This window comes from Lates calcarifer, linkage group LG3 (genome assembly GCF_001640805.2).
Source record: "Lates calcarifer isolate ASB-BC8 linkage group LG3, TLL_Latcal_v3, whole genome shotgun sequence".
Lineage (NCBI taxonomy): Eukaryota > Metazoa > Chordata > Actinopteri > Centropomidae > Lates > Lates calcarifer.
Genome location: NC_066835.1, coordinates 15,699,891 through 15,725,178, shown reverse-complemented (window position 1 = coordinate 15,725,178; position 25,288 = coordinate 15,699,891). Strand labels below are relative to the sequence as shown.

The window sequence follows — 25,288 nt, the reverse complement described above, 5'->3', positions numbered from 1 at the left end:
CTCTAATGAAGTTTTCCATCCTCATTATTCAGTCACTAATAAGGAGGGCGCTGCATTCATTTTCACATTTAAAGCTTTTATGCGGATTTAAATTTGGGAAATCAGGAGACAAATACTTAAAAGACGTAAATGAAAATTGTCTGACAACCAGAGTTGAATTCAATTTAGGCATCTTTAAAACAAGGGTGGATTAGTTTTGGATAATGTTGCACATATTTGAACAGTCTCTGCTTGAAAGAGACTGGATCAACCTGCTGGATCAGTGTCAGCCTCAGTACTGACCTGGTTTAATGTTATTTCACATTAAAATGATCCCAGTGAGTTCCACATAGTTAAGTGATACAGATTTTAAAGAGTTGAGGTATTGGAATTGTATCTTGAATGAAGTGAATCCCTAGTTTTCGTTTTAATTCTTAAATTTTACCTTTTCATCATGTTGCATTTCAATAGAAAAGGTTTTTAGTTGCAGTATAATAATGAGTTACACTTCACTATTGTTGTGTGCATGTGTGCGTTTTATTTTAGTTTCAAGCCCAGGAGTTAAAAGATTTTGTCTCTCAGTGTAAATATCAGGGATTCCACAATATTTTAAGATCTGAGGGCTGCTCAGTTTTCTCTCGCTGTTCTGGCTCACTGAACAGAAAAACATCAAGGGAGCCAAATGCAGTAGTTTGGATCTGAGTGAAGCCTGATGTGTTTAGTAGACCTGTAAATAAGTGTTAGGTTGTTGTCCCATTTTATCCATACTCACTGTCTAATGTCTCTAATGTGCACATTCAGAGCTCAGGGTTGTGCTGTTCCTGTTTCTGTGCTCTGCAAAGTGCTGCCGTGAGCCCTTCGTGAAGCCTGCATCTGCACAACAACTGTTATTAACGACTGATTGAACGTTAGACGCAATCATGTCAAATCAAGTCTTTTTAGTGTGAAGTCACCTCTTTGTGTCTCCATAGACACGGTTTCCCTGCTAAGCCGCAAGGAAACCGTTTTACTGAATAATAGTGAAACAAAGAAGGAATTTGTTTCTAATGTGTATAACCTGATTTTTTAAACCAGCGTCACCAGATTGTGTGGTTTTCCACCCAGCTGGGGGGTTTTATCTTTGATTGGCGAGTCAGAATTTATATGCGCTGCTTTTTGTACAATTAGTGCAGTTTATACCCTCAAAATATAAGGCTTTATGTCAGAGGTTCAAACTGTGGGGGAAGTGCAGGAGAGTTGCAGGATAGGTGTGGAGTGAGAGACATGAGGCAGTACTGCGTAAGGTGAAAAGAACAGGTGCATGCAGATGGTCTGAAAATAATGTTATTTATTGAATGATGCTTTTTTTTGTTTATTTCAGTAGAAGCAAAGAATTCCCAGGTACAGTAATTTCCATAAACTGAAATCAAGTGCAATCATGTGCAATCTTTCAGTCCTCTGTTACTCTTTTATGCTGTTGGTGCTCCAGTTGGGATTGACCTACAGCCTAAACCCTGTGTTATCAGACTCATCAAAGACACTGTTCTCCAATAATTAGTCAGTGAAATGGGATCAGAAGGATATTATTTTCCCATCTGACCTGGACTGGGTCAGCACAAGCAGACAGTCAGCATCTCCTTCAGCCGGAGGGCTGCAGCTCGCTGTGTGTTAGTCATCAAGTCTGGGCTTCAACTGGCTATTTGTGTTCGGATAGCAGGGTGGATTGTCTCTGTGCCAAGGGGAAAACCACAAGCACGCAGAGAGTATCAAGCTTGCTGCTTCCTGTGCTGCTCGCAAATTGGCCAAATGAATTGCTGCTATTCTTTGAATACTGAATGTTCAATTTATCGTAGAGGGGGAAATGAACAGGGTCAGATGTGATACCAGCCCTCAGGACTTTGTGCAGAGGGTAACAGGATCAAATGGTCAGGTGGACCGTCGACAAGTTGAATAATGACACGGCATCCAGTGGGTCGTCTTCACTGATGCCTCAGTCAAGTGCAGGCCCCAAATTTTAGCAGCTCTGTTTTTTTTAAAATTACAGATTAAGGCAGTCACGAATTAAAAACACCGATGTTAGCTTTTGTTCCTCCTCCTCTGGAATGAACACAGGTCGTTTTATGAACTCCACAGTTTGCTTTTAAAGGAATATTTACTACGCACTTACTGTGAGTTCCCAAATACATGTAAGGAAACATTTGGGCAAATAACTCTCACATTTGTACAGTAAATATGAAGCTTATTTTACAGCCAGCAGCCAGTTAGTTTAGAGCTGGTTTGCCTTGTATTTACACTTAAGTATTTGTACAGATTAAACAAACATATTCACAGTTTGTTTTGTTGGAAATATTTTGTTCATTTTGAACATATCCGGGGAAGCTGTTGCACTTACAGAAATGAGAGTGGTATTGATCTTCTTATTCTTGGCAAAAACTAATCAACATATTTGCACAAATGTCAAATTACACCCTTTAATGTTTTAATGTGCATCATTTTTCAACCATTTGGGCCAAATGATGGGTTATAATGGGTTAAACTTGCCTCTCTACACAGATAAAACCACACTTGAAGCCTTGCACACTCGTGTTTGGGGTCAAAACACTTCTTGCTGTTAGTTCATATCAGACTTTTAAATTTACTCATTTAGCTGGTTATATTCAGTAAATTTTATTTCTCAAATCAAAGGTCTGATTTGTCCATCAAAACCCTTTGTATAATGCCAACGACAGAGTTCTGGTGGTGAACATAGTAAAGACGGTCAAAATCTGAATATAATGAGCCTAAATCAGACACTCTTCTTTTATTATCCTTACAAAAATTACAGAAACGCAGCATTTGCTCTTTTCTCTTTATTCCTTGTGTTGTGGAAGTTCCCATCAGACAATAATTTAACACTAAAGCTGCGAGTTTGTTAAATTATCTGTTTACAGCATAAGTAAACATTTAAAATCTTGTGTATCTTATTCCTCTGGCTGCAATTTTACAGTTCATAGTACCATTAATAATAGAAACTGAATGGTGACTATCAGTGGATGTGGAGACACTTAAAAGCAGACGACTTTCCTATAACTGCATATTGACCTAACTGTGAACTCATGCAAGGATTTATGGGCGATTCTCAATGTCTTGTGTTTACAGGAAATTAAGTGTTGTAATTTTATTAAGTTACTTTTGTTATGTGTGTGTGTGTGTGTCTTTGCAGCCTCCGACGCCAAAGAGCAGCAGTTATGGATCAGTCAGCTACAAGTGTGTGCCAGACGTCACTCGGACAGCAGTGCAAAGGTAAAACACAAACACACACACACACACATACATTGATGATAACAGAGTTGTAAACACGACCTTGGTCCAAGCTCTTGGTGTGTGTTGCTCAGGAAGAGAAGTGAACGGAAATCCTTGACATTTCCCTGGAGATTCCTGTCTCCTTGTGTGTCTGTTTAGAAATGTGACAGTGTCAGTTTCTTATCTCAGTAAACTCAGGTCAGGTTCAGGAGTTCAGCAGTTTGCCAGTCTGTGCACAGAAGCAGGTCCTCTACCAGGTGCAAACCCTCTGCAGAATCTTGAAAAGTCCATGGCCTGTTTTTTTTTTCACTGTCTAAAATTACCAGTTTTTTCTATGAAGTCTTGAACTGACACTCACCAGCTCTTCTAAAGTTCAAACTTAGCTCATTTAAAAGTTTAAGTGTTTGCAAATTTGAAATTTATGGTCCACAAAAAGTAGCCTATATGTAGAGATTTGTTGCTTAGTATTTACTCTCAGTAACTGCCAGGCTTAAATGTCGTGTAGCTAACTGACAAAAACGTTTGAGATTAAAAGTAAAAGCTAATGAACTATGCTCAACACATTTGCTCAGGCACGTGATGAAAATACTGTTTAAAAGATGATTTTAAAGTACCTTTTACTAGAGCTACTTAATAAATTACAAAATGTTATGCTAATAATAATCGGCTATATAGCATTAGCTAGGTTAGCATAATTGTTAATAATATGGTAATGATTTTTATTTATATAGCTTATTTCTAGACAGCATTACATATGTTTCCTGCTAACTAAATAACACATTACAGATGTCTTTACTAGCCAAAACACTTCCTAAGTTTTAATGATATGATTCAATAAATCGCTGATTTGAAATTAGTGAGTAGTTAGGAGGGAATTAACATGCAAACCTAGTTATGGATTTAGGAATAGTTAGTGCAACATGAACTTTAGAGCTGTGGCAAGACTATTTTAGATGCCTTCAGTGATCTTTCCTGGATTCTCATCTCTTCATGCTCTGTCATTATTTCATCATCTCGACTCACTAAAATTGGATTTTTCTCTATGAAGTCTTGCATCAGCCTCCTGGACTCAAGTAAACTTAAAAACTTTGTTGTTAAATCATGGACTTTTGCCAGACAGCTGAAGAAAAATATTTAGGCCTATCTAATATTAGATTATGGATTCACCAATTATTTGGTAGATGGAACCGAAATAGATGGTCAAAGCCTTATCCAGTATTTTAACATGAAAGCAACAGCAGTCTACTGAGTCAACTCATGGGGTTTTTTGGTCTCATTACACCAAATGTATCATCATTTACTTTCATGTGTTATTCAGAGGTTTCTTTGATTTTCACTTCCTTTCATTTTCTCCCAGTGAACACAAACAGAGCAGACAACTGTAATGCTTCTTAATTGATTAAATCTGTCAGTGTGTCTTTGACTTCCTAAATAAACGTTCCACTCAAAAAACAAAGTGAGGAAATAATTAAAACATACGGAAATACAACAGACACAAAAAGTGTGTCATAATGCATTTAAAATGTAAAAATAAGGGACCTAGGACTGACAGCATTTGCACTGTGCTTTCTCTGCACAAAGGGAAGAGCTCAGTTTCCACGTGTCGTGTAAAACTTAACTTGCTGGTATTATTCATGAATATTTTTAGCGCTTGACATTGACAGAAGACTTAGCGATTTAGGGAAATGTGGTAGCATGCTCCTGCTGCTTTATTTGAGGATGAGTGTGTAGCTTAATGTCCCCGGCATCACTGTCCTCTTCATGTCTCTGTGGGCTCTTTTCTGAAAGATTACTGTGTTTGGTGTAGTGTAACTACCTTTATCCACAACCACTCTTTTTTTTTTAATATGGGTTTCATAGATTCATATTTGGGCATGTGTATTTTGGGGGGTTTAGCGTGGGCTTCAAGGGATTAGACGGTGTGTGTGAGTGTGTGCGCGCTGACTGTATCTCTGTGGGGTGTATCCCCATTCGCCTGATCCAGCGGAGAATGAGGCTTGTTATAGAGCTCCTTCTGGAGCTTCACTGCAGGTCATGACAATGTGAAAATCAGCAGCGCGTGAAGGAGAGAAATAATCCAAACTTTATTATTTCTTTGGCAAACTTTTGCTATTAAAGTTGACTTTGTACGTGTGAGCTGTGAAGACGGAAGTTTTTTTTTCATTGGTCTTTTCTGGAGCTATTAATGAACAAGCCGATGATGTTCGGATGCTTGTGATTATGTTCTGAGCTGAGTTTCTGTACTCTGAAATTCATTTGGTGTTTATATTTCATAACACTGGCGTTCATTATTGTGAAAAATGTGTGAGTTACCAGTTTATTAGGAGCATCTAATGTAGTTGAGTACAAATAACCTGCTATAAATCATAGCTTTGTGAAGCGTATAAAGTTTTGTTTTTACCGAGCCTGTCAGAGAGGCGTTGATTAAACTCTGCTGTAATTCTTAAGCTCGTACGTAGAGAATTTCTTATATTGTATTGAATAAATCACTGGGTGTTTTTGCTATTTTGTCCACCCCACTTGCATCGTATAAGAGAGATGACTAAATGTAAATGTCTCACACAAGACATAAGATGTTTTACAAATTCTGTTTTTAAAAACTGGTGATTCTGTCTAAAAGCATAATGTCCAGTGGTTGTATTTGTTGACTAGTCAGATCATAGTCTCTATGACATTGTTGTTTTCCTGAAAGTACTCTCAGTTACAGCTTGTGTACCTTGGAAAGGAGACAAATAACTCCGTAAATATCACTGAGATGTTACAGGAAATTTAAGAAATGTATTAATAGGAGCAAGCAAGAAAGAAAGATCTGATCCAGCTCTTCAACAAGATTTGTTGGCGTTGTGTTATAAAATAATACAAAGCACATGATTAAGTCCTATACTGTACAGTGTATGAGTATTTTTAAACAAAGAGGCAACAAATTAAAAGTGAAGAAACGAGATAAAATGTCCGAGTAAGGTGTTAGAACCACCATGAGCCGCTACAACACCTTTCGTTTTCATATTCATTAAACCCCTGCGCCTGTGTGGAAGCATGGACAATTGTTATATTTCTCCTCCATTCAATTTGCCTGTATGTGTGTGTTGATTTCAGATGAGGAAGCTGAAGGGCTCAGATGAACACCTGAGTGTGGAAAGAGCAGGAGGAGGCCAGGAGGTGCTGGTGAGTCTCTGTGTACATCACGCCTTCCTCTACACTTTTGTTTCACAAAGAAAGTTTCTCCTCCAAACAACACAAATGAAAGGAAAGCTCCATCTGTCCTCTAATATACATTTTCTTTCAAAACACTCTTTCATGTGTCTTCTTAAACAATTAAATACTATGGCCTCATTAAGCTGCCTCATTGCCGGCTCGCTTATTCAACATGTAGCTCTTCAACACTTCAGACTGCTGCACAGCTGGAGCGAGGGGAAAGTCCAATTACTCTGCTCAGCCGTGATGAGAAAAGCAGTCAAAAGATGAGAGAAAATTGGATAAGCAAAGAGAAGTGGAAGGAGGAAGATGGTCGCTCTCTCTCTCTCGTCTTCCCTCTGGCCTGTGGAGCTGAGTGGGCGTTTTGTTCCTGTTCGGTGACTGTGGGGCATTTCCACAGCAGCAGCTGTTATTACTATACCCACTGCTGTGGTCTAATCCTTCCCTGAGCTGCACTGTGTGTGTCTAAGATCATTATCACAGCTACTCCGATGATGAGGCAGCCAGCGGCGGAGGCTCGGCTACATATCTGATCATGGGCCGCTTTGGCAGAAAAGGTGTAACAGATGTATTTATTACAAAAAAGGGCAGGGGTTCATTTTCCCTGTAAAGAGCACTGACTTAGTTTATACTGCTGATCCAATACAGGTGCAGGAAATACACTTTTCAAACTATGCTATTATTATGCTTTTATTTTGGAGTTGATGTGGTAGGCTATCAACTTGGTATGCTAGTTTTCTCCTCAGCATATACTAGTACAGTACTTTACCTGTGGATAGACCTGAGGGGTGGACAAAATAACAAGCACTTGAAAATCTTCTGCAAATCTTTCTGACACAGTTGAACTGCTTCCCGATCTCACCTCAAAGTCCATTTAATAGTGTTTCTGGAGCTTTTGATCATATAATCTTCATCAGCAGATAATTAGCAGACCCCACAAATAAACTCAGAAACTAGGCAAATTTACATCCAAATGGGGCGCAAATTTTAGAGAAAATGATAATGAATGCACATTTCCGTCAATTACTGTTATGTAAATATATCAGGAGGAAACTGGTTCATTGATATAAACAGTTGATGGCTCGAATTCTTCAGTTGGGTGCCGTTAAACCACCGAGGACAGTGCGATGAGATGCGAATGCAATAAAAGAAATAAGCATGGGATGTCATTGTTGAAAAAGGTTTACTATCTTGTGTGTACTTCTATACTCATGTTTGGTATTTTGAATACGTGGTACCCGGATGATCTACTCTAAACGGTCGGAAAATTACGTTCATAGAAAATTAACGGTCGCCATCTTGGCGACGTTCCGGAAAGGGAAGGGCCCACCAACGTATTTCAAATTTGTGAAAATGGAGGATTCCGAGGAAAGTAGACGGACCGACGACGGCGTAAAGGGAAGGTTAAACGGGAAGTAAAAAGGGGAAAGTAAAACGTTAATTTTTAGGTCAATTCAGCAAAGCCAGCCGTTGGATATTTTGGCGGGCGACAATTGAGGTTACACATTGCCATCGTCATTTCCGTAACTGCACAGCGGCAGTGTTTGATTTGAAACAAAGCTACCCAGTAGAAATCATGGATGCGTTACCACGCCAGTGAGTATACTGTGTACACAATGAACTGTATGTCAGTGTATTAACTGAAATATCCGACTTGAGACACAGTGTTGATGTTGGTGTTATTGTGTCCACCCCGCACAGGTGTGTCAGACAGGTGTGGTTTGAGAGCTTGGAGCAGGTGGAGGGACAGGGGCTGCTCAGTCAGGCAGTGAGCACAACTACAGGTTATCTAACTGATTAGCAGCCTGACAAACAGGCCAGTGACCATGTGAAGCTGAAACTACACACACACACACACACACACACACACACACACACACACACACACACACACACACACACACACACACACAACTCCTTACAGGAAGGGTATTTCCTGTAGAGTCAAACTGTGAACTTTGAGTCTGCCTGGCAATGTTGTTTACTTTCTGTCTGAATAAAGAAAGTTTATATGTGTGCTGCCAAGCCTCTGCTGCCCACTGCTGTGTTTGTCTTTGCTGGGCTTCAAACACAGTTTTGGCTACAATAAGAACATTTTATATGTTGAAAAATGTTTGGGGAAAAAAGGAACTCACTTAAAATTATTTAATTTGCATTGACCTCAAATGAAAATCTAGCATAGTGAGGTCTAAATGATGTTTCAGAGGCAGAACTTTTAGGCCAGACACAGATCAAAACTTCAGCTGTATTCAGCTGATAATTTCATACCAAAATGTACAAGGTATTTAAGAACTATTTTCAAACCTTTCTACCATGGAATAGGTAATTGTGTGTAATTTTCTTCCCTGTGGAGTAGAAAATGACAGGTCAGCAGTTGACCGCCTACCCACATTACTTCACCCAGGGCCAAGTCCGCCCACAGTCGAGTGACAGCAGAGCACCTGTGAGGAAGCAAGCATCGTCTTTTTTGTATGTGTACAGATTCCTTGTCTTTAATAAGATTAGAAGACCAAGGTCTTGCTGTACACTTGTATTTTGAATTTCACAGGCATGGCACTTGTGTCTTAATCACACTAGTAAAATAGTGAAAAGAATTATCCTTAGAATATTTTTCATATAATATTTGACATATCTACTTGCTCTAAAACCTGAAAAATCTTCTCACCAAGTCATTTTAGGCTCTAACTTGGGTCCTTAAATACTTATGTTATTAAAAATAAGTGAAATAATCTGCCAGTGTAGTGAAAATATGTTCTTTATTTTTGTTTTAAGACACAGCTGCTCATTATCAAGTTAAATTCTGTCAGAAACTGATTGTCAGAGTACTTTCAGATTTTTTTCACCACTTCCTTGAAGAAAATTAGATTTCTAAGCTAAAAGAGTTTTACACAGAAATGACTTAATATGCAGATTTTAATCAGTGGTGATTAAAGGAAGATGAAAAATACTGTTAATGTGTGTTTTTCCTGTTTTTTTTTTTTTTTTCAAATTTGAGCCTCCTTTTTTTACATAAATACTGGATACTTGCTTGTCTTGCAGGCCTCTAAAAACCCCAAATAAAACAGTCTGATAAAGGAAAACTGCCGACAGCTCATGTGAACACAGAGGCCAGATCCTTTGACGAGGGGTCCCACTCCAAAAAGAGCGGGAAACACAGCTCTGTGATGTGTATCAACCTGACAGATCTTTAGTTTATTCAGCTTGTTAGTTTCCTTTGCTTATGCTCTGTGTGTTGCTCACACGTCTACTTAATACTTTTCCTGCATTTCTGTCCTTCCTTCCATCACTGCTCCTCCTTTCCTTTTCCTCTTTTCTGATTTTTCTTGGTCGGACATCTTCTTTTCCGTTCCAGTTTATTGAAACGCTCGGGGCTCTGTGCCAGTTTTGGAGGACAAAACCTCAGCGTGCCTATCTGTTCGCACTCCTGATACACAGTTCCTTTTCTGCTTACTCACGGCTCATGGCTTAGCCTTGCACAATACAACAGTGTTCTCTCCTGTAAGCTGATTATTTTAGTTTTAAATGATTACACAAGGACCTACCCACTATAACTCGCTCTGTTTGGATGCATCTAATCACAAGCAGAACATTCTTACAGTTATATTAACACCATCTTTTGTCTTTCTCTCAAAATGTGTGTTTTTTGCATTAAAACTACTCAAGGGAGCAGGATCAACATCATTACAACCCCACATTAGTCAAACATTTGATTTCCTGTGTTACCACAGAGTGAGCAGCATCGCTCCTAAAGAACAAATGCTGGTTGTGTCCGTCTCAGTGAGCAGGGCTGTGGGGTGGAAGTTGTTTACTTGATCTATTTTATTTTTACGGCTGCAGTGACCAGACCTCTGTGTTCTTCTGGGAGGTAAATCTCTGGTGCCTTGTCTCTCTGCTCTTCTGTAAACTAATGGAGAGGAAAGACAGAAGAGAGAGATACTGGTCTGACATCGCTGCCTGTGTGAGCACAGAGGTCGGCGAACTGAAGAGACGAGTCACACGGGGGGGCAGGGCGCAGGAGGCATCAAAGTGAGGGATGTGATGTGGCTTTGGCTTTGGCACAGAGAGAAACAACACAACAAAACTTTAAAATTCACAAACCGAGTGGTGGCTCCTCCTGTTACAGTCCATCAAATTTAGGTGCATTTGTTGGGGTGAAATGTTTTTGAGTAACGAGTTAACTGGGGGTTGAATTATTGGGCTCTCTGCATCGTAGATTTTACTTGTTTTATCCTGAACGCCCCCTGGAATCCTGTTTTTGCCGACCTCCATGGTTTTAACGTATCATATTGCTGCAGTGATGTACAGGTGTACTCCAGGACCCTGTGACATCACTGTTGGGTGTGGTTACAGGTGCACATTTCTGACAACAAAGCACTATTCTCCAGCCTGGTCTAAAGTTACTCTTTAAGTAATAAAATTGTTATGTATAAACAAATTGTTTCTCTACCTTTTACATTATCACTCTCATGTCACATTTAAATTCCCACACAACTCACTCTCTCCCTTTCTGTGTCACCCCCCCTTCCCCTCCATCCCTCCCTCTCCTCCTCCCCCCCAGGGCTCCTCATCCTCTGGTCGGACCCGTAGCTTCTCCCTCCTCCCCCACCTAACCCCATCATCATCCCCGGGTTCCCAGAGGCACCTGGGCCACACGGCCACACCTAGCAACATCGTCACCATCACCCACCACAAATCTCCGGCTGCCGCTCGGCGGGCCAAGAGTCAGTACCCAGGTCGGCTGCTCGAGGTCAAAGAGGTGGGTGTCGAAGGAATAACTCAGACTGTTTTTTTTTTTTCTTTTAAAGACTTTGCACAGAAAGGGAGTAACAAGTGCAGATGGCAGCACCAAGACGGCATGAAAGAACAATTGTGTTTTATTATAACTTGGGTCTTATTTTTGTAGTTTGGTCACCATTTCTATTAGCTATGATTACATTTTAATGACCATCTTTATTGCTTAGATCTGGAAACAAAACAGAGTCTGACTGGGCTAAAAGGTGCAATCAGAGTGATTATCTAAGCCATTCAAAATGTTGCTAAAAATATCTAATTTCACTGTGCACTTAGGCAAGTAAAATGATAAAAGTTTAGCTGATGTGACCAGCACGCTAACCTGCTATAATGTCATACAGGTAGCAATGATGAACAAAAATAAGACTCCAGATGTAATGAACTGGATTTATTTAAGAAAAAAATCGCTCAGTCTTGTGTTTAAATGGAAAAGATTTTGATTTTAACCATCAGTTAAGTCCACCAAGAGAGGCTTTGTCCTTTTTAATCATGTGGACCAAACTCCAATAACCTCAGCTACAAAGCTGCACAGTATTTTTCGTGGCCTTTGTTTTCAGAGCCTTTGCACTGGTCTCAGGTGGGACACTGGTGCAGTGTGTTCAGCAGATATTTCTGTCTCCCTGGCAGGCTTGACACTGACTGCGGTGTGCTCAGTCTCTACTGTAAGTTCAGCTTTGTTGGCATTTTTGCGGTATATATCAATACTGATTTACGTGGTCGGTGACGGAGGGAAGAGCTGGTGGAGCTTATGTTGTCGAATGGTGGTCAGTGTGTGGTGGAGTGTGTGCAGTAATCAACATATAAGATGTAAAAGTGTCAATGTGTGCAAAGACGATAAACTGCCAGGGTGATGAACAGGGAAAAGTGACAGCGAGCTTGTCCATATGGAACATTTAATATCCCTGACTGTGTTGTCCTGCTAATCCCTGAATGTATGGAGCAAAGCTTGTGCATTTTAATAGTTTTTACCACCATTTCCATAAGAGTTTAACTTTACAGACCTGCAAGCACATCCTGACTTAATTAAAAATCCCTCCACTTGAAATGTCCTATCAGTTTTTGACTTAGTTTTAAGCTCAAATTAATTCTCTCCGCCTCAGTCACCAGACCTGTCAGTTCTGGTTACCACTTCGTCCTCATCTGCTACATCTCCATACGCTCGGCACAGTCATTCACTATTGTCTGCTTATCTCTGGAGAAGATTGTTTTTTTCTCCTTGTCTCTCCTTAATAGGCTGTCTGCATTTGGGTTATGGTGATTAATTGTTAGAGATTAGGCTTGAAGTTGGGTTTGCAAAGGGAAAATGATACAGACGTGATGGAGATATGATTGTATGCTTGGCTGGCAAACTATAGAGCCATTAGCTGCAGCATTTTTGCTTGCACCCTTTTGTTTGGAGATGAAATGTAGTTTTCGGATCGTTGCCAGGCAGCTGTGCATCTGGCTGCTGAATTATGGAGATGAGATGACTTAGCAGTAAAGAAGGAGGAGGAAACATGGACAAGGAGAGACAAGAAGCTTTCTAAATGTAAAATACCTGGGGTAATGTAAACTGTAGGTACAGAGGAGAAAAATAAAAGCTGACAAGAAAGAGGGCACGTCTGTCAACCTGAAAAATATTGTTTGATCCCAACAGGATTCTTTCTGACGCATTTATGTCCTTGAGCTGCAAAAACATAAATTCTTTATAATGCATTTTAATCTGCACAGTATTACGCTCTGTAGTTACTCATTCAAATCAAAAGGATAAAGTTTTAAAAATGTGACACATGTCCATAAAACAATCAAGTTACATTGATGTTATCAATGATGGAGCAAATAACTACATGCATATGAAAGTTATCTGTGCAGTTTCCCTTAGCTGTTTTTAATTCAGTCTCACTTCTCATCGTTGTCGTTTTCAGCAACAGGCGGCTGTTAACAACAAAAGTACGCTCTGATAAACCCACTGCACACTTACCTGCTCAGCTCCAAACGGCAGACAGACTAAAGTTAGCCACTAGCTTGTGAACATAGTGGAGCTTTCAGCAGCTAAACATTTCCCTCAGGAATTTGTTCAAACAGCAAACAAACAAACGACAGTGGTGTTTAGGTTCAGTGTTACTTACCGGAGTTCAGTGTGTGTATCCTTTAGGTGTAACAAACCTGTTGAATGAATTTCCTTCCTCATTAAACATTTGTAAAAACAGTTTTTTGAGTATTTTAAATCCTGTATTTTTTGTACCCATGTTTACTAGCTTACAGTCGTCTTCCTCACTTCCATTGTTGGCACATTTCCACCACTTGTAGAGTGGAATAGTGTGAAACCGTTGGCAGGAATGTGTTGCGTCCCTCATGTGCATGTTTGTTGTCATCTGTGAGCATGAGACAAACAAAAAAGGGGAGCTGCTTGTAAATAAACAGGTTCATAATGCTACCAGAGGTCAGAAATTCACAGGTTTCTGTTAAATACATTGTTTTGTCTGAGTCAAAAACAGTCCAAACATTGATCGTTTTCTAAGTTAAAATGATAAAAAATGGAGAAAAGCAGCAAGTCTTTACAATTTATGAGCAGGAAACAGTGAAGGATTGGCATGTGTGCTGGAAAAATGCTTGAATTTTTGTCTGTTGATTAATTGTTTCAGCATATTATTTTTTATTCCGAAGTTTAGTTTTTATTCAGACTCAGTGAGCAAAGTTTTTGACTTTGTTGCTCAGCTGAAGGTTACAGGGATAAGAAGACAAATCTTTCACCTGTAGCTATCTGATCCGCGCTCTAGAATAACAAAGACAACTCTCATTTCGTGCCTGTCTTAAACTGGGACAAAGCAGCTTTGTATGGCGTCTAATTCCCCACAGGAATTCTTTTTTTTAAAAAAAGGAAAAAAAACCCACACAGCTTGCCTAATAACCTGTCATGTAATTGAAACCTCACAGCAGGATCTGAGCACCTTTCTATTGCCATGGTCTCATTTCCTAAAACTGCAACAGTAGGGAGTAGACTGCCAAACCATTAGCCAAACAGTGTATTAAAAACTTGGCATTTACCTCAACAGTTCATTTGGTTCCTCTGCTTGTCATCCTGATGACGCTCTTGGAGGAGCCATCAGTATTTCATGCAAAGCTTTTTTCTTTCATGCCTTTCTTGCTCACTCAAGACCTGGCTGGCTTCAAGTTGTTGAATTCCCCATTCAGATGCGTCACACTGAGTGTCTGCCTCGGTTTTGCTAAGAATATCTCGCCTAAATGATTCACTCTGTGACAGAAAGAGAGCAGCTAGCGATCAGTGCGAGTGGAGACTAATTTCTCACCTCTCAGGAGCAGAGTCTGTCTCCTCAAGCGAACCTGGGACAGTACGAGTAAATACCGAGCAGATGGTGTGATCATTAAGCAAAACAAACACTCCTCTGGTGCTTGTGTTTTCTCCACAGACAGAGAAAAACAAGGCCCCTCTGTGATGTGTGATTCATTTTCCACTTGGCTTCACATTCTTTTGGTCTAGGAGAGTCGGGCTGCTGCTTCCTGTGACCTGATTCTTATCTGTGATTTAGCTCTTCATCATCGCTCTCCACGTACGCTATTCCTCCTGCCTCAGCCTCCAACCGCCTTCCTTACCTCCTCATGTCATTTGTTGTTCTCCTTCCTTTATTCATAACAGGCCCATAAACTTATCTGACGGGCTTTGGCAAAGGGCCGGGGGGATGCTGGAGTTGACAGCAAAAGAGTCTGCTTGCACTGTGATTTATACACCACTGTACACAGCAGAGACCAGAAAGCTGCTGCGTGCTGATTATCAGTGGATTTATAGTCAAACAGCAGCGTTGGGGATGTTGTGTTGTACATCCCATTTTTTCCCTGGTCACTATCGCTGATAATATTCATAAACACCACTCCGTTTCTTCCCGTAAGACCCACCCACTCTGCCTGTGATGTGCACAACTTTGGCTCACTCATGGGGAGGGGGTCATCTTTACACCTCAGTGAATCTCCACATGATCTGCCTCCTCAGGACTGCCCTGTTGATCTGTGTCCCACCAGCACTCACTGAACCATCCTCACACCAGGCAGAGATACAGTGTGAGCCCAGCAGCAGCAGCAGCAGCAGCAGCAGCAGCAGAGTTTTGTTTCCTCAATACATGATTATTGTTTTTCTAATAGGATTTAAATGTCCACCACTCACTCATTGTCTGATGGCAATAACAAATATATTATTATTTCTCATTAGCTGTAGTACTAGATGTTTATGTTTTGACATATATTTCATATTTTAACATGATCTGTAGTTTTTTTTTAATGTAGTAATCAAGATGGGAGTCATAACCTGAAATTTATCAGGACTAAACAAGACTTAACAAAATGCATATACCGCATGTTACTCCCCCTGGAACCTCTCCCTCCTCCTTCTCCCGACACTCCCAAAATATATTCTGAATATATATTCAGGGATTTCATGTAGAATATTTTAAGCTCCAGTGCAGACTAAAAATATTTCCCATTGTGCTGGAAGCAACAATTCCAATATTGATGTCTCCGTGAGGCAGCAGTGAAGTACAGATATATTGGTGAGGTCCTGTGTCGAATGTTCAGACCGTTGTCATTCTGCTGTCACTTCCCATCCATCTGTCTGTCCGTGCATGCATCAGTCTGTCCACTGACTGTGTGACGGTGGGAGTCAGACCACATAACTGTCTCTGCTCAGCCTGCTTGTCACAGCCAGCTGATGCGAACTCATCAAACGCCTCGACTCCTGGTGCAGCAGCAGCACCACTGGGCACTTACAGAGCTGGATCACTGGGGTTAGGCTATTTCTGGAAGCAGCACTGGTCCTGTTGGCTCCAGAGAGCTGTGTGTGTCTGTGTGTGGTGGGGGGAGCTGCCATTACTCTAAGCCCTCTGACTTAGCTTTGTAGCACAGGTCTGCTGCAATTTTATATTCCTTTTATGTTCACGTTTACCAGTGCAGCCTGCTTATAAACGAAACACTTACTGTACCACTGTTCACATACAGACAACATTATTTCAAAAGTCAATCTTAGTTTTTGTCCCTGTATGTATGAATAGAAATGTCTGTTGTCAGTTATATTTATGAGCTAATTTGAGTTTGAATATAAGGAGGAAGAGATTTGTTTTTTATTCAAAACAATCATATTTATTGTGTGTCTGGTTTTCTGTGTTCATGTGCGTCTGTTTGAAGGTGACTCTTCGTGCCCTCGTCAGGCCAGGTTGCATTTATGATGCTGATAGTTTTACACTAAGGACCCTTAAAAAGGTTCTGTATGTGTGTTTGTGTTTTTCTTTATCTTCTCTTTTTTTATCCTATATTTGTGTCTCTCTTGGTGCAAGCATGATAATCCTCTCCACTACAGGCATTTCCATGTTTGTAGACGGCAGCTGTATTTTACTGAGCACCATAAAACCCAGTGAGCTGTGATATTTTTGACCATGGTATGGGTTTTTAGAGTTACTTAAGGTTGCATAGCAACACATTTGCTCACCAACTTGCATTACCACCTGCTAAAGGCCCACTTAGTGAGCATAGACCCTGAGGCAGCTCTGATTTCTGGTATCATTAGTGCAACACAGATGCAGTTATACTTCTAAATCTCTACTTTCAGCTGATGTTTTCATGTTGCTTGATGCTGGATCTGCATAAAAAAGATCTTTGCATCTTTGTTACAGTTATCCCATCACTTCAGTTTCAGTATGAGTATATATACTTAGCACTTAGAAAAACCCCAAATGCTTCTGTTTGATATGAAACACCCATCATTCAGAGCGAACACGTGGTTGTAAAAAGTAGCTTGCTTCTTCACAAAAACATTTGATCCACAGCAGATACAATATTACAAATCAAACCTCAGCCAATAAAATCTGTGTTAAAGGGACCTGTGACAGGCTCAGCTCAGAACGAACCTTTGTCACAATCTTATTATCAGATTTTTAAAAACTCTCAAATATCCATATATGTCCAGAATCCAGTATTGGTCACGCTACACTGACTTTGTTGTGTTCATGGCGAGAGAGGTATCAAAACGTTCATAGAAACTCATATGGAGCCACTTCAGCAGCATAAATCTGTATTATGAGTATTTAAGAGTCAAATTTTCCCCAATAATTAATAAGCATTGGTTGTCGCAATAGAAGAATCTTAACTCATACACGTATTCATGTATCATGTATGACCTCCTGCTACAACAGACTAGTCAGCTTTAATACTTAGACATGACACTTGTGATATGTTGCTAGAATTAACTGATTTGTCACAGAATGATATAGAAAGGCAATAAATGATTATATCCAGTCCTTTATGACCGCAATAAAATGTCTGTTCATCATGAAAAGGCCACATAAGCATGTGTCTTGAGGGTTTTTGCTGTTGTGAAATGAAACAGCAAGTCCTGATGATTTGAAGGGCACTGAGAAAATGATAGGGTATGTGCATGCTGAACACTAAGAATCTATTTATAACAAGCATTGGAAACAAAAATTTGAGTTCCATCTGCCTGAGGAATTCAACATCCGACTCAAGTAAATTGCAGAATAATTGGACAAGCTCTGTGCTTTAAAAAAGAAAAAAAAAAAAAAAAATCCTATACATGAATGTCAGTGCCACATAACCCCAATGCAACAGCTTCCAGTGACTCCAAAATAGCTCTATGTGCTGATGCAGGGAGACAGATGTGCCACTGAAGTGCGTGCGGAGGACGAGTGTTTGTGAAGCTATACAATATTAATGAATACAACATTTCCAAGCTGATAAACAACCCAGATTCATTAGCCCCGAGAGAAGCTTATTTCCTGCCAGTGAGAACCGACTTTGTCTTCTTCCTTTTGTGATACATTTAGACTCTGAAAGGTGAGTCACACATAAATAATTCTCAGAGTAAGAAATGTTGTGTGTGTCTGTGGGAGCATAGGGGAGAACTTTTTCTTGTTTGAAGAGTTTCATCAGGTTTCTTTTTTGGCACTGTCGTTTTATGAGCAGATGGTTGTGTGGATCTGATGCCACTAGAATTAATGTGAAGTTGTATCACGCTCTGTGCACAAGTAAAACAGTGTAGAAATATCAGAAGGTTGAAGATTGTATGAAATGTTAAATAATTGGCTCTGTCGTGCCGTTAACCATGCAGTTGCTTATGTTAATGGACAGTGTCTATCCACACAACAAACTCTGCCCTCTCTTTGAATATTAGTTTGGTATGATAAAGATATTGCACGCCATTTTCCAAAATGCAAGTACAAATTTAGATTTCAATTTTGAGATGCCCTTAATGACCAATAAACAACTTTAGAACATCACTAATGAAAATGATCCCTTGTCTCCTCTTTCAACAAGTGAAGAAAAATCTTTTTTAAGGATTTGATGATATATTTTATCACAGTGAAACACCAGGCTGATGACTAATTATGTCTGCACTTCATGAATCCACAGTAATAAGGACATGAAATAATAAGGTTTTTGTTCTTCTACATTTCTGCAAATCAACAATGTTAATCTAAGACTGAAGAGTTTGTTCTTACTGAAGATATAAATCTTAAAAAACAGGTAACAGATCTATAGTTTATTGTAATTTCCTCAATTAATAGTTTTCAGCAAACTTCATTCAGAGAGGAGTAAATGATGCATTTGTTGGGGACTATTTTCATCTGTGGATTGACATACATTTGGTGTTCTAGTGAGTATGTGTGATTCACTGATTTTGGACAACAATTGCAGTCTGTGGCATGGAGAAATGAGCTATATGATTGTTGATTTTGGCTTTTTGGTCTTGTTTTTGGGATTATAAAAAAATGTGAACTAGCACCAAACTTATCCTTTAAATGCTGGAAGGAGTAATGGGATATCTGTGTTTGAGGGTTTCTCCTATCAATGTATAGAGAGATTTATAGGATTTAGTGTGTACTGTAACTTACTCACTGGTAGTGATATTGATTTCCTAGCCATGCTGTGACCTGGATTATTTTTAGTTGCATTGTGGTTTGAAATATTGTCTGGTAAGGTGGTCTGTGAGATGTAGTTACAGCCTCAGCTAATGTAAATCCACATCTGCACTGCTTCCTGTGAGTAACCGATACCATGTTTTTTATGTTTTAACTGCGTGTTTTAATGCTGTTCATCACTGTTGTCCCTCAGGTGATGTCCCAAGCAGAGGGTCAGCAGAAGAATCTGGTACAGTCCATTGACTCTCTACCCACCAAAGGCCCTCTTTCCTGCCTGGACCAGGACCTGCTGCTGCTCAAAGCAACATCAGCCGCCACGCTCAGCTGCCTGGGAGAGTGCCTGAACATCCTCCAGCAGACCCAGAGCCACAGCCAGGCGCCGCCTCAGTCCCAGGCCTCCCAACGTAACCACGCCACCCACGGAGCCCCCTCCGGTGAGTCCGCCCCGGGCCCTGTTCCAGTGCTGCTACTGGAGCCCCCGACCCCTCCATCTCCCCCATCCCCCTTGTCTTTCCAGTCCCCTACTCCAGAGCCCAGCACCAGTGGCAAGGTCCAGCTGGGGCAGCTAGACTGTGGCTCTTGTCCCTGCCTGATGGGTACCATGAACTTCAGTGTCTGCAGTAAATGTTGTTGAATGTTGCATTTGTGTGTTAAATTGTTTGTTTTATTTAGTTGCTCTGTGTTGTTTTCCATTCATTATTATGTCTCTTCAGTGTCGTCAGTTGCATTGAAATGCCAATAGTTCCTCAAAATGGTGGTGCCAAGTACAAGCATGAATGTGAAGTGTGTATGAACATGATTTTATCTTTGATATTGTTTACAGAATCTTTGAAAGCATCTCAGAAAGTCTCCCTACATGCATGTGAGAAGAAATCAGGGCTATGTGTGAATGAGAAAACCTAAATATAATAATTAATACTATGCACTTCTAAATCTCCTCCAAGGATTAAGTCTTTGCCAAAGGAATCCACACTGGTGCCTAAAATGTCAGACCTCTGCCATGTTTAACCCTCTCTGTGCCAGATCACGATGGATCCAATAAAGTTGTTTCGATTTAAACCATTTAAAGACTGAGGGTGGTTCTATTGGCATAACACCAAGGATCAGGATTAGCGAACAGTTCCTCGAAGGTGAAAGGTAGACCCCAAGTACAGATTCAGTGTTAAAGATGATGTAAAATCTATCAAACATTGTGAACTAATCCTATTTTCCCAAGTCCAGAGGAACATTTATAATCCATTTACAGTCTCCAGGTTGCTACAAAACAACAGCACCATAAATGTTTTCTCCAGGAAAGAGGAGTAGTTGATTTAAAGTAATACCCCACTGCAAATCTATTGAGTACCAAACACTTGCTGCCTGTAGGCTTGAAAGGTGGCTCTGAAAGTTAATGGCTTGCTCCTTTTGTGAAAGATGGCAGATGAAGTCAGTTTGGACTCGCAGCAGCTACAGTGGATCCAATGGCCACCCATAAATTACGGCAAAAAATGTGTCATTTTCTCAAACACCTGTGGCATAATCTACTTTTCTGCTGTTGACAAAACAGTCTCGCTACATGGTCCATTTAGTAGTTGTTTATAAACTCAGTCATGGAAACACAGGTGTTGAAAATGGACCTGTACTAAATGACTATTAAAACACTAATACCTTTTCTTAGTTCCAAAGCTCTACTGGAAATAGTGCGTTCAACAATTTTACATTTTTCTTTCTGTGAATGTTTTTGGTCCCGTTTCATAAAGATAGTGGTTGAAATGAGTTTCATTCACAAGGTGGCGGGGTTCACCCTAAAGGTGTGATCAAACAGAAGGCAAGATGAATTTGAGCACTGGACCTTTTTGTTCAGTGTTGATTCACCTCAGCCAGCCAATATACTGGTTTATCGCCTCTTCTTTTTGGTATCTCACTATAATCTCTCTCATTTTTTTTGCTTTGACTGTATGCATTCATGCCACCAAAATTCACCTCACTTTCTGTATGAACACACCTTTAGAGACGAAGTGAGGAGCTCAAACATCCGCAAGGAACTCAGGAACTCCTTCACTTTGAAAGGAGGCATTTTAGGTGGTGTGGAACATTCGATTTGAACCCCCACCCTCTCCAAAGTCTCTCTGTGGAGGCATTTCAGGCACATCCAACTGGGAGGAGAACCTGTGGCAGACTCGGTACATGCTGGAGGGATGACATGTTCCCACATCCTGCCTGGGAACACCTTGGTTCCCCAGGAAGAGATGAAGGACGTGATGAGGGAGGAGACCGTATGGCCTACCTTGCTTAACCTGCTGCCACTGAGACCCAAACCTGGATGAGCAGCAGAAAATGGATGGTTGTGATGCATTTTGTAAAATCTTGGTGCCCATCAGAATCCATTGTAACTGCGGTGAATCCAAACTGACGCCAGCTGTAATCCCCCCAGTTATCAAGTTTTTTCAGAGTCAACTTTGAAGCCCTACAGGTGCATGATTTTGGTGTTTAAGCGAAAGAGGATGTGGTCCACCTCCATCTATGACTTTGTGTCTTTTGGGATGTGGATTTGGGTGGGTGCTGGATCCCATCTCAAATCTGCTGGTCCTCACAGTTTGTTGGTCTTCTTTTTGCGCCAGCAGTCACCCTGCCCTGTACCTGTTCGTCAGACAGGGGGTGGTGTGGAGTGGGACCACCGGGCCGCAAGTACAAACCTCTTTCCTTCCGCTGCCTGGCTGATAAGTCCTGTGGGGGTCCAGCTGCTCCCCGCTTCCGGCATGTACCCCCCACACCTCAATGAGGAGTTTTTCTGTTAGGATCCTCGGTTTTGCCGAGTGATGGGTAGCGTGGTTCACCGGCATGGGCAGCATCCAGATTTACTGCAGCTGATAAAGGGAGTGGCTGGCTGGTCAGTTGGTTGGTTGAATGGTTTTGTTATGCCCACACAGGAAAGCTTTGCCACTGCATGGGCAAGAAAACTCTTTGGTAGAGAGCCGAGCATGAGGTTGGACTGAGTTTGGCTGGCACGTTGGTCCCTCCGGGCTCCTGTTACCACAAAGTTAGAGCAGCTTGTTTGTGTCAGCTCTAGTAATGGCAACGTGCGTCAAGGAACTTAAGGAATCTTTGTAAACTCCCACCAAAAACCTGCCAGTCACAAACCAGACAGCATATTATCAGCTGATGTCACAGAGAATCTTTGCTGCTCTCTCCAGCTCTTTTTGATCCCCCTTACCCTCCCCTCTGTCACTGCCATAACGAGCTTGAAGCCCAACCCTACGTCTCTTTCACCCACACATGCAGAACATTTTCCTTTAAGGGAATGAAAATCCATAAAGGAAATTTACTTTGCAAACTAGTTCCCTTGCAGTTTAACATAGAGAATTCCAAGTGCCTTGATTAATGAAAATGGAGTTAAGGGGTGAATAGCATGTCTTATTTTAAAAGAAAGTAAAAGGGACAAGAGGAATATGTAGGGTAAGAGCTGGATGTGAAAGCATCACAAAATCTGTATCGATGTCACAGCCCAGAAATGGAAGGTGAAGCCATTGGAAATACCTACTGCATGAATGTTTGTCTCTCCTCTGTTTGATCTGCCATAGCCTTTTGATTCACCTGCATGCTTTTATCCAATGGTCCAGACATCAGAGTGTTTCTACTTCTGGTGCTACAACGTGACATCTCTAAGAAACTGTCAAAATTGATGTATTTGTCTTTGTAAACTGGCTACTGACTTGTGAAAGAGCATTATTACCAACACAAACGCCTCAACTATTTCCAGAAATTCTTCCCTTAAAACTCTGTCTTAAAATGAAGTCTCAGGAATCCATTAACCTCCATTATGTCTTGAGAATAACCTTTTCAAGAAATACCTCAATTCAATTTTCACTATATATTTCCAAGTCACTCACACCTCTTTTGCTTCGCACAGAGCCACCCCTGCTAATGCCTCCACTGTACAATAGTCTGGTATTGTTAGAGGGGGCCCACCAACACTTTTCATGTTCATGTCAGTCAAACTATCCGTTGACCAAATCAGAGGCCTGGCCTGAGGGCTATTTCAGTGAATATTGTCGAGACAGACTCACCTCGGGCTCACCAGCACACCGACTTGTGTCAGCAAAGCTTGTGTCTCACTAATGGATATCAAAGAACAGCCTCCTGGTGCATTAGACTTTTAACCCAATTTGAGTGTTGGGATTGGAGATGAGAAGGGCCTCTGGTGCTGCTCCATTAACAGTACTTAGAAATTGGATCTGCTACTGTGATGTACAGTCGCTTCAAGAAGTATTCAGACCCCTTCAATTTTTGCACACTTTATTGTGTGGTAGATTTAATATTGAACTGATAAAATAGCTATTTTCGCCCATCAGTCTAAGCTCAATAACCCCTAATGACAAAGTGAAAAAATGATTTCAGAAATGTATTGAAAATTAAAAACTGAAATCTCAATTACAATAGTGTTAAGACCTTTTACTGCTGTAGAACTTGGTTACAGTCCACCTGTGGCAAATTGATTAACTGCACAAAGTTTCTGTGTAAGGTCTCAAAGTTCACACTGTATGACAGGACAAAAACCAAGCCTATGGTTTGTCTTGCAACAAAGTTTTGTGACAAGGCATAGATCAGAACGAGGGTTTAAAAAAATGTTTGAGTGTCCCCAGGAGTACAGTGGCCTCAATAATTTTGAATCTGAGCAACCAGGGAAAAAGGGCCTTGGTCCGAGGGGGCTTTGGCACTGCCCATCACCTGGCTAATACCATCTCTAACAGTGAAGCATGTTGCTGGCAGCATCATTGGGATACTTCTCAGTGGCAGGGACAGAGAGACTGGTCAGAAGTGATGAATGCAGCCAAATACAGAAAGGGTCTTGTGCATGTGAGTGGCCCAAACAAAGCCCAGACTTGAACCCTGTAGAACACCTGTGAAGAGCCTTGAAGATGGCAGTTCACAATCACTTCCCACCCAATCTGATGAATCCTGAGAGGATCTGCTTGGGAGAATGAGATAAACTGTCCAAATCCAGGTGGCAAAGCCATTTGTCAGTTGCAGAACATCTTAAAGCTGCACTGGTTGGCAAAGGGGCTTCTAGAAAGTGCTGAATTCAAGGGTCTGAAAAAAAAAAGAAGTCAGTTTTTAATTTTTAATGAATTTGCATCTTTTCTAAAGTCGTTAGCTTTTGTCATTAAGGGCTATTGAGCATAGATTGATTGGCAAAGATGGCATTCTTATCCATTATCCATTATCCATTCTTATCCACATCATAAGAAGCCTTTAAATGAGGAAACTTGCAGGTTGGTTTTAGGTTATTTATTTATTTTCATGAGTGACAGTTTCAAATCTCATTATCTTGACACAGAGTTTGTGATGAGTCTATTCATACAGGAGGAGCAACATATTATCAGCAACACCTGACAATGTAATATCCCTGACCTAAATACAGGTTTGGTGAAGCACAGTGTTAGAAAGCTCCCAGAGGTGGTACCTGAACCTGTCATCTGTTTTTGAGGCTGTAGGTTGTAATGCTGTGTAACATATCCTGTGAAGAGCCTTTTTGTCAGTGTTGTAACCACTGTCCCTCTTAAGTAATGTACTTTTCCTGTGTTTAGCATGAGTCACTGTGATTCTGTAGACTTTTCACCCTACCAAGTTACATAATTTTGTAACTTATGGGCTGAAAGCGGATAACAAATAACTCTGAATTGTTTCCCAGGCCTAGTTAAATGTCCAACTCAGCTTGTGTAGATGCTTTTTGATTTACAGTCATAGCGGAGCTCATGGCTTGGCTCTTGGGATGGCAGTGTCATCCTGTTTGTTGGTCAGTCCACCACTTTTGTCCAGGTTAAAATAGCTCAACAGCTACTGGATGCATTGGCTTGAATTTCCCTAATGCCACCAGCAGGTGTTCTTAGTTGTCCTGTGGATTATTTCAACATTTACTTGATGGGTTGTCACAAAATGTGGTATAGATATTAACAGCTAAGAGGAAAAGTCCCAAAAATCATAAAAAACAGACAAAGAGCACCAGTAAAGAGGAATCTTTTTGTGGGTTAGATCCTTGACACTGACTGAAAGCCACTTAAAGGACATTTTCGTGACAGCATTGCAAACTGTCATCACCTCTGACAGTCCATCCCCTGTATGTGAACACAGCAGAAGTTCACTGCTTTCAGATTATGTATTGA

At 40.7% G+C, this 25,288-nt stretch overlaps 1 protein-coding gene across 1 annotated transcript in view; it reads left to right on the top strand.

The window, feature by feature from the left end:
- Positions 1-25,288, top strand: part of LOC108890307 (oxysterol-binding protein-related protein 10-like) — a 65,374-nt gene that overhangs the window by 16,531 nt on the left and 23,555 nt on the right. The window contains 4 exon segments of the mRNA XM_051067800.1: positions 3,161-3,240; positions 6,337-6,405; positions 10,994-11,191; positions 19,339-19,579. Coding sequence (XP_050923757.1) covers positions 3,161-3,240; positions 6,337-6,405; positions 10,994-11,191; positions 19,339-19,579 — 588 coding nt within the window.